The 10,493-nt window shown below is 31.9% G+C and overlaps 1 protein-coding gene across 1 annotated transcript; it reads right to left on the reverse strand.

Moving 5' to 3' along the window:
- Positions 1 to 6,331: 6,331 nt before the first annotated feature.
- LOC110036023 (UV-B-induced protein At3g17800, chloroplastic-like) lies at positions 6,332 to 8,214 on the reverse strand. The gene is made up of 4 exons (XM_020740371.1): positions 7,911 to 8,214; positions 7,529 to 7,833; positions 7,373 to 7,436; positions 6,332 to 7,298 (listed from the first exon to the last, which is right to left on the reverse strand). Exons 1-4 carry the CDS (start codon positions 8,037 to 8,039, stop codon positions 6,558 to 6,560), a joined length of 1,239 nt encoding a protein of 412 aa, XP_020596030.1. The 5' UTR covers positions 8,040 to 8,214; the 3' UTR covers positions 6,332 to 6,557.
- Between the last annotated feature and the right edge of the window lie 2,279 nt (positions 8,215 to 10,493).

The following is a 10,493-nucleotide window of genomic DNA, read 5'->3' on the forward strand; positions in this document are numbered from 1 at the left end:
TTGCATATTTGATTTTATAATAGTTTAGAAATTTAATTTTGATTACATCTCAATAATTGAAATTAGTGACAGTAATTTCAATTGACTTTCTGTGAATTTCCTAGCAAATTTGTCATTTCCAATTTAAACCTTCTTCGTAGGATTGATATTTGGGGTTTAAATAGAAAGTCCATTATCACTTGATAAAAATGTGTATAGTTGCGTAGAATCTGAATATTAATTGATTATATTTAATTAAATTTTACACAATCAATCGCAGCAAAAAAGTCGGATCACTGTACAATTTACTCTGGCTTGGATTAATGATTTGTATATGATAGAAAATGTTCCAATCTGTCATTATACAAATTTTATCCCGATGAAAGGTATGATGCAGACATATATAATTTTTTGATGGATGGACATGAAAATTGAGAAATCAGAGATGAGGAATACGTTAGTTTCTCTGCTTCGCTGCTTAATCCAATTTCAAAACAATGACATTTCTTCATACCTGCAAACTACTCCCTACCATGAAGATTAGTAGAGTTACAAAAGAAAAGGTCATTTCAAACTATTGCATTCAAATGGAAAAACCCATTGATGTGGGGTAAATTATTTTCAAATCTGTTATGGGTATTATTATGAATGGGCTAATATATAAACTTGGGCATCCTTTTACAATTTTCTTACTTCGCTGTCAATCTCAAGTTCCATATAAAAGTTGGGAAAAAGTTTTATTACCTTGGGAGTCCATGATTCCTATTTCCATGCTTCCTATTGATGAAAATTATATAGGGAATGAAAATGAAGCATTAGATATTATCATGAATCATTCATCACATTTATCAACACCATTGATGCCACCAACAGTTGGAAGTTCAATATCTTTGGAGAAGAGAATGAAGAAAATGGAAAGAGAACTTCAGAGTATTACGAATACAACAAGAAATCTTAACTACCTTTTTGATCACCTAGATTGGAGGATGAATGAGAACTTTGATCATATTGGAACAGTTGAAGCAGGATTGGTACAAATGTTCAAGAAAAATGGATTGATCGATGAAAGTTTGACTGATCAATTCCCATACCGATCCTTCTACAATTTATATTACCAGTCTATAGGAGATATTAGAGGAGGAGAAAGCACTGAAGATGAGGCAGAATAATTTAAGAAGTTTGATATTTTACTAGTTTAAAATATTTATGTTTTTGATGTACTTGTGTGGATTTGATTTACTTTACTTTGCTTTAGAACTCTATTGACTTTGATTGTGTATAGTTTTGTGTCAGCATTCTAGTGATGTGGCTTGATTTTGATGCTGATTTATAAATTAGTTTGCTTTAAGGATGTGGAAGTGTGATTCGAAAAATGTATTTGTAAGAAGTGTATTTCCATATATAAAAGTTAGTTTGGTGTTTTTTTGTGAAAATATTTGTTTGTGAATTTTGTTTGTGAATTATTTTAGAAAATATTTGTTTGTGAATTATTTTAAGATAAAAATTAGTGTTTAAAAAGATTAAATAAACTTTGGAGTAAATTGAGAGAAAATTAAAATAAAAAAAAAAAATCAAAATATGAGTTTTTTAGCCACTGGAGCCGGCATGGGCGCCAACAACTCCCTCAACCCAAGCCGACCTAAACACCTTTGAGTCACCTTCAACCTCCGTTTTTTGCACCTAGGGCTTGCTATTGCTCAGATTAGAGGCAATTTTAAGGCAAACAGGCAATTTTAAGGCAGGCAAACAAAGTTTGGATTTCATCTTCTCTAGGTAAGAGCTACAGTTTGAACTTAAAATTTTTTATTTTCACCAAGGTAAGAGCTACACTTTGAACTTAAAGTTTTACTATATATATATATATATGATTATTGGTGTGCACTGCTTACTTTGATCAGTGGGTCGGACATCTACTTGTCAATTGTAAGTCCCCTATGGTCTGGGGTTCGATTCCTCTCGGTGGAGGGTATGGTACTCGAATTATTAGGCGAATTGGGGATGACTGAGACTCGTAATAGCCCAAGGCAATTCCTTTTATATATATATTGGTGTGCAACTCACTTTTGTTCCTTCCTTATCATTCCCTAACAACTAATATTAGAGCATATAATTTGATTAATATTAAATTATTTACGTGTTTTCAGGCTAATAGTTTTTTTAGGACTTCTATGAGTATTACATGCAAATGATCCTTGAGTGCAGATAGGTTTTTTTGGATTGTACTATGGTATACACCATTAACATGCACGTACGAATGATCACACATAATATTCTCCCCATGAGTAGACTCAACATAGGCTGACTCCATTTACAATATCATGTGATTTTTTTTAAAAATGAGCAGTAAATTAATATAAAGAGCTCATTTTGAAAATAATATTATAACAAAATGTAATCTTATTGAATTTAATCTCACATCGTTAAAATGTATGTAAAATAATTAAATTTTTGCACTTGAAGGCTTCAAATTTAAGATGAAAATACGAACGATTACTAGCAGACGATGAAAATAGTCTTTTATTTTTCATCTAAATAAAAAAAAATTTGATTAATTAAAGTCTAAATGTGGACAGTAAGTAAATAAATAAATAAATAAATGCTTAACCTTAAGGTATCAATTAAGGTGATGAATAATGAGAGGCCTATGAGCTCTTATAAAAAAAATAAAGGCTAATATTACATTCTATGAGCTCTTCTAATAATGTGAACATATGTCAGCAAAAACCAAAAGTATTTTAGGGAAAATACATCCAGTCAAAGGAGCACTATAATGTGAAAACAAATTAGTTTATAATCACCAAGAATTAACAGAAGTTGAAAGTAAGGAGCTAATGACTTTCAAGAAATTCATGTGAGCTAACTTTGTTGTTGTCAAATTATGATACAACAACAACAAGCCTTTATTCCACTATATGAGTCTGCTCCATCCTATTGAGTGTCATATTTCCATTTATTTCTAATAAATTATAATCATTCTTTTATACAAAATGCCCAAGTCTTTTTTATTATACTTCAACTTTTCTTAATACAAATCGAACCTAAAATATCTACACTCCTAACAGGATCATCAGATGGTCGAGGTTTAATGTGACCAAATTATCTAAAGACAACTCTCTCTAATCTTTTCTGTGACTGGAGCTACACCAACCATTTCAAGAGTATATTCGTTTCACATTTTGTCTTTAAGTGTAAAACCACTCATCCACCTAAGCAATCTCATCACAGCAACACTAAACTTGGTTTTATGCTTCTCTTTTATAGGTCAACATTTTGTGCCATAAAACAGTGAAGGATCGCACCAACATCTTACAAAACTTTCTTTCATGTCTAAGGAGTGCTTTCTATCACACAATAGGTCTAATGATTTCCTCCACTTCAACCATCTATCTTGAATTCACAATAAATATCCATACAAGCAAATAAGCATGAAATTTTGCTATAATATTAGGATTTTGAATGGATAAAATATTATAAATTTTGAGAAATTAAAATCACGAGATTTGGTTAAAAAGGAATTTCAATTACCAAAGAAGACAAGCCATGTATTAATAGACCGCTCAAACTACAACGAGTGTTTGAATAATTATACATTATTGCTCTAGTAATTATGGCTCTTAGAAAAGCTCTTCATTCATGAATAACTTGTACTTAATTTATTAAGAAGCCTTTATTCAAGTTGTTTGGCTAATGTTTAGTTTAAATTTTAACGAGTAAAACATAAATATACTACTCATGGATAATTTTAAGCACAAACCAAATAATATCATATCAAATGTCAAACAAGCTGAATATGAATTACACTTAGCTTGCTCAAACTCAACTAATTTACACCTCTAATAATATTTGAGTTACTCTTGCACATCATTGAAGTGGGTAGCGCACTTAATAGCAGGATCTTACCTCCAAATAACACTGGTCCTTCTAAGAAATGATGTTGCACCATCTCAAAACTCAAGTCAACTTTCCTCTTCACTTGAAGACTCTCCACTAAATCATAAACAAAATTTATCGTTTCATAACAAATCAGTATCTTCTCAGATGCAGAGTTATCCGAGTTGGTTTGTCTGCTTGCTTTGCTTGTTATCATCAATTTTCAATGATTCATTAATAAATTTCTATCAGACCTTCATTTGGTGACTATTCAGTTGGGCTTATTAATCTTCATTACATCATTAAAAGAATATCTTCATACATAGATTCAAACTACTCTTCTCAAAATGCATCATTTGATACCTCTATGAAATCATCCATCACCCTCATATAAGTTGCATTTCATCTTTAATTATACTATTATAACACATTCACATTATACTCTGGCTTTCATCCTTGGCAAACCCTTGTAATTAAATGATGTCACAGCATGTCTTTTGAGGCTTTTTGTTGCTAGAATTTTGGTCGAATAGATGCTATTTTGTCATTGCAAAATAAAAATCCGATCCAAGCTTTCCTCCTCTAAAATATGCTTTAATTTATAAGATAATTGTGGCGAAAATGAATTTGAGAGAAAGGAATAAAAAGAGCCTTGGTTTGATGAGGGAGGTGATGATGACACTACTATTTATGGTCAAGAGAAGCGATGGAATGTACAATAGGTTATGGTCAGGACAAAAAATTTCTTGAAAGAAAAAAAATCGCGAAGCAAGAGAGAAGTCAACAATAATTATCAATAAAAAAAGATTAAAAAATATAGACATGATTTATTGGTTTAGAGGACAAAATAAAAGAATCAAATAATATACTTTAATTAAATCCATGACAATAAAGTGATTATTATAAATAAATAAATAAATAAATAATATATATATATATATATATATATATAAAGTGATATAATTTAATCTGAAAGTCCATTCTGTCAAGATTTCTAATCACATCATAATATTAAAGAAAATTTCAAATTTATTACAAAACAAAATAAGTATAATAAAATAATTACAACTTAAATTCACAAATGATGGTGCTTATTTTAGACTTTCATCTGTCTGAAATGAATGATCTAGGTCATAACTAAGTTTTTTTATTTAACAAGAAAATAACTAAAACCTTAACAGACTTCTTTCTCTTGCAAGATAAATATATTAGCTTATAAACTATTTCGTAAAGTCATTCAAACTAAAATAGCATGTCATCCATTTGTCGGGGAAACCTTGTTTGATAAAAGATTTTCTCTCTCTCTCTCTCTCACACACACACACACTCACTCCAACAAACATTTGAGCCACAACCAATATGAGAAGAAAAGGAATAGATGAACGCTGGGAATTTGGGAATCATATCTCAATATATCACCAAAAGAGAAAAAAAAATGCATTTGCCCTAAAATATCAATAGTGCTCACAACAATACATGAGAGGATCATTTGAGATATATGCTCTTATTCAGTAGCCACCATTATTAAATGCTGTAAGACACATTAAAAAAAATCCAAATTAAAGATAATAGAAATATCATAAATCAAATGGGCTCATATTAAGGGTTAAGGGTAGGGGTGTACACGAGCCAAACACGAGCGATCCCAGGCTCAGTTCGTGTTCGGCTTGTTTGCATAATGAGCCGAACATGAACTGTTCACGAAAAAGGAGTCGTTTTGACAACCATAATCACGTAGCTATAAGATGTTAAGGATTGGGGCAAGATTTAAAAATTATTGTTTATATTAAAACATCATTTGAATATAATTTAATAATTTTTATTCAATTTTCTTAATTAATACTTTTAATTAATTATAAATCTTTGAAGCCTTGTAGTCAATTAAATTTTTTAAAAATACTACTCATCAATAAATATATATATAATTGATGAGTAGTATTTCGAGCCAAAACGAGCCGAACACAAATGAACAAATCTTTGTTTGTGTTCGGCTTGTTAAATTACCGAACGAGCCAAACACAAGCTTCTTAATGGTACAACACGAGCTGTTTGCGAACAACGAACTGTTTTGACCGCCCTAGTTAAGGTTATTGAACAATTTTATTGAGATTAAATAGATTATATATATATATATATATATATATATGTTTGTGTGTGTGTGTGTAGACTCATTTCTCTTTGATTGAAAGTTCTAAAATGAATAGGAAAGGATTGGGAAGGACTAACTTTTTATTCTTTGATTAGAGCAAGGGTAGCTTGGGAATTGTTTAAAAGTTTATGTGAATTTCTTTGTGGAATTACTATTAATTTTGTGAGTGAAACAAGATCTCATCCTCATAGCTAAACTTTTACCTCAACTCTCCTTTTAAGTTCTTTTCATCTCATTTTAAACTCCAATCAAATTAAATTGCTCACATTCTTTTAATTTCCTTCTATTCTTCTCAAAATTTTTACATCCAATGACCCATTGATGATTATACCACCTTATGGGAGACCGTTTCTACTTTATTAAATATATATCAAAGGAATTTTAAAAATTTACATGGATGCAGAAAAGGGAAACAATCATAAACAACATTTCCGATTAATGCATGCATTACTGCAAAGATCTAACAATTCCAAAAACCACACAAAGCATATGTCTCCAATGAAATTGATAAGCTCCCTCATGCCACCTACATATATTTTCAATCACAATACAAGAAAACTTAAGAGATTACAAAATGATACCTTGAATCCACATAGCTCTCCACATCCCATAAGAAGGAACCAAACGTTACAGCCTCCAATATCAGCCTCTTCAATCCAGAAAAACTGAGCTTAATTAGCTCTTCTTTCGAATAATCAATAGCACCCTGAGGCGTGATTACAATCTCTGGCCTCTCAAATAAAGCCTCCGTATGCTTCTCAAAGATACTAAAAGCTTCCTTTGATCTCACAGAAGCAAACCTCTGCAGGGTCTCAGAATCCAGAGACATAACGTAAGTCCTCAGCCGGCAAGGCTTAATCCTATCAGCGAATCCACCAGGACTGAAAGTTGCTGAGAGCTCCTCAGGGCTTGAAACCGATTCGGCCCCCATTAACGCTTCCTTGGCGCATCCCTTGGCTGATTCTCTCTCTTCTTCTGATCCAAAAGGAAGAGTTTTCATGGACTTATCGAGCTGAAAGCGCTGGTCCATTCTTTTGAGGAAGTAGCCATAGAGTATCGAGGCTGCATAAACTTGCCCAACTCGGAGCTTGTTAATGGAGGCAATGGAGCTCGAATCTTCCAATCGATTTCCCAGTATGACAGATAAGTGATTTTTTACCATCTCAAAGGCCTCAGGAGAATGCAGAGACTGGAACTTCTCTTCCAATGACGGCCAGTGAGCAACCTCATTGGGCTCCTTTGATGATTTGGGCATTGATGAAACCAAGGAAACATCTGAATCAACAAATTTCTGTACAACCTTTTCTGTACAACCAAGGAAACATCTAATGTACAACCAAAGGAAACATCTGAATCAACAAATTTCTGTACAACCAAAGCATATAGAATTTCCCCCAAGGCGTTCTTCCTCTCCTTCGCCTTCACCTCAGCGATCCTCCTAACAATTTAGTTGAATCTTTATAATCTTAATTTCATGCAAATAAACTCAGCAAGTAGAAGCAAAACCATGAATAGGAATTGAATTTTTACCTATACAAGATAAGCTCGGTGCCACTAGAGTTGGATTCCTCCTGGCTCTTCTCAGCCTCGAGTTCTGTAAGCAGCTGTTCGAGCTGCTGATCAACAGCAGCTGGTACAAGGTGGGGATGGCTGACGAGGATCTGTGATAGAAACTGCCCCACTGGGGACTCCAATTGCAAGGGAGCGAGCTCAGAGGAAGATTCCAAAGGTCGAGAAGAAGAATTTGACGATGCTCTGACCTCTCTTCTCAATTTCCCGTTCGTTAGAATCGTAATCCTCTCCCTTTGCTTGTTTTGCGATATCAAACAGAAACGCTGCAAAATCCACGGGGAAAAAAAAATGAACATCAAATCTCAATTCCAACTAATTAAGTATGAATCGAAAAACCTACCTTCACAAATCCATCGGAACAAAGAGATTTGGAATCGAAAGAGGACCGGGCTGCGAGAAAGCAAGGCCGAGGGACAAAATCGGTCGCTTTGGAGAAGTGAAGGGATTGATAGCAGGCGGCTGCTTCCATGGATTGAGGCTGAAGCACTGAGCTTCTGCAGAATCGGCTATAGAAGGAAAGAAGAGCAAGAACTCTGGAATTAAAACCCTAGCTGTAGAAAATAGAATTTCGAAGAAGGAAGATTAGTGGTCTCAGATTGCTCAAGCCTGCACCACGCAGAGCAGGGTGAAGTGTCAGGCTTAAATTGCACGCCGGTGGCATTTTCCAAAATTTCTAAAAATAAATTATCATAAATAATAAAGAAATTTACATACATGCCATGCAAGTTTTATGTATTTATATACGTAGCACAAATAATTTGATAATTACACTTATAATACTTAAAAAGATTTATTTCAGTTTCATAAACATAGTGATGATAAAATTTTTGATATGATGTTAAATATTTGAATAGTATGTATGTGAATATGAATGTTTAGGTGTTAGATATGTAAATACATAAATATTTATTATATGGTATGTATAGGTGTTAGATATGTAAATACATAAATATTATCTGGTATGTATGTAAATGCCACATAATAATTAGTTATATCTATGCCATCTATTTGTATTCCATTTTTTTCCCGTTTACATTGCCTGTTTGCATAATTGTACGTTTCATACGGGACAATGATAATTCACCAATAATAAATATCTTTTTAAGATATTTATTAAAAAATATTCTTATTTAAAAATAATTTAATTATTTAAAATTAAAAATCTAATTTTTTTAAAAAATATTAATTTAAAATATTCTTATTTTTCTTAATTATAATTTAATACTTTGAGTTTTAAATATACATTTTTTTTATTTTAATTATTTGTCATATAAATATACTTTTGATTAAATTTAAAAATAAAACAATTTGAACAATTTCTTATGAGTAAACAAAGATGCATACATGAATGATAAATATGAATAACAAATAAATAATTTTATTTTGATCGTGTGATGAGATTTGAACATGTATTGATCTCCAAAATGTTTCTAAAATCTTGGTAAACGGATTACAACCATTCTTACATAATATCATCAGTTCTAACCAATCTGCCTCTGTGAAAGACAGAAACATTTGCAATAATGCTCTGACTACGCAAGACCTTTTATATGATCTTGATAAAAAGGGTAGAGGAGATAATGTGATTTTCAAAATGGACATAAAAAAGGCTTATGACACTATAAGATGGGATTTCTTTACTGATGTGTTACATGCTATTGGTTTCAATGAGGAATTCTGTAGTCATTAACAAAATTTTAGAGAATAATTTGATTAATGGAGATAATTATGGCTTTTTTTAGACATCCAGAGGCATGAAACAGGGTGATCCATTATCTCCTATTTTGTTTGACATGGCTTTTAATTACATTTCTAGAAGCTTAAATGTTATGTTTATTAGGCATTCAAGTATGAATTATTTACATGGAGATATGAATGGTATTTATCATCTTAGCTATACTGATGATTTGATTATCTTTACTAATGCTAGTAAAAGATCTATTAAGTTTATTTAGAAGGTGATTCTGCACTTTTAGGAAACTTCTGGTCTGATGTTTAATACAACTAAATGTTTCTTATATTGTTTCAAACATATTTCTTCAATTAAGAAGAACTGGATTATGAATTTCACTAAATGTACTGAAGGGGATCTTCCTTTGGTATATTTAGGGTCTTGAGAAGGGCACTAAAAGGAATCATCTACTCTTGGGTCTAATCAATATGGTTAAAAATAGAATTTTATCCTGGGAAAATAAGTTTCTTTCCTTTGGTAGTAGAGTTACTTTACTAAAAAGTATTCTTACTTCTCCACCTCTCTATTCAAAGTAAATTATGAAAATTCCTACTGGCATTTATAAGAGATTGGAATTGTTGTTTAAAAATTCCTTTGGGATGGCAATCATTGGAAAATATGGGAAAAGTTATGTAAACCTATGGATAAAGAATATATGGGTTTTAGAAGCATTCAAGACACTTTGAAGGTTAATTTTATGAAACTTTTGTATAAATTTCGTATGGGAAATTTTATTTGGGCTACTCAATTGAAGGCTAAATATTGCAATAATGCTCACCCTTTTTCAGTTTATGCTTCCAAGTATGATTCTATTACTTGGAGGGAAATGTTGAAAGTTGCCAAAAACAGTGAGGATTACATTTGCTGGGATATTGGTTAAGGTAAATGCACTTTTTGATATGATGATTTGTTGGGTATTTGTGCTTTAGCTAATTTTTATGGAGGTCCTCAGGAGGTGAATGTTTCTGTTGATGATTTTTGGCATGAGGAGATGTGGAATATGGATAGTTTGTTGTAGTTTGCTCATAATGTCAATGCTAATTTTATTGCAAACATTCCTATTAATAAGGAGATGGATGATGTGCCTAGAGTAAAATGTAAATTGGGTGATTCTATTTCAAAATTTTTTGTAGCCTCTTTTCAGAATTTTTCAAGGTACTGATTTTAGTTGGGCTTGGAATCAATGGGTCA

The sequence above is a fragment of the Phalaenopsis equestris genome, unplaced genomic scaffold, assembly GCF_001263595.1.
Source record: "Phalaenopsis equestris unplaced genomic scaffold, ASM126359v1 Scaffold201696, whole genome shotgun sequence".
In the NCBI taxonomy this organism is placed as follows: Eukaryota; Viridiplantae; Streptophyta; class Magnoliopsida; order Asparagales; family Orchidaceae; genus Phalaenopsis; species Phalaenopsis equestris.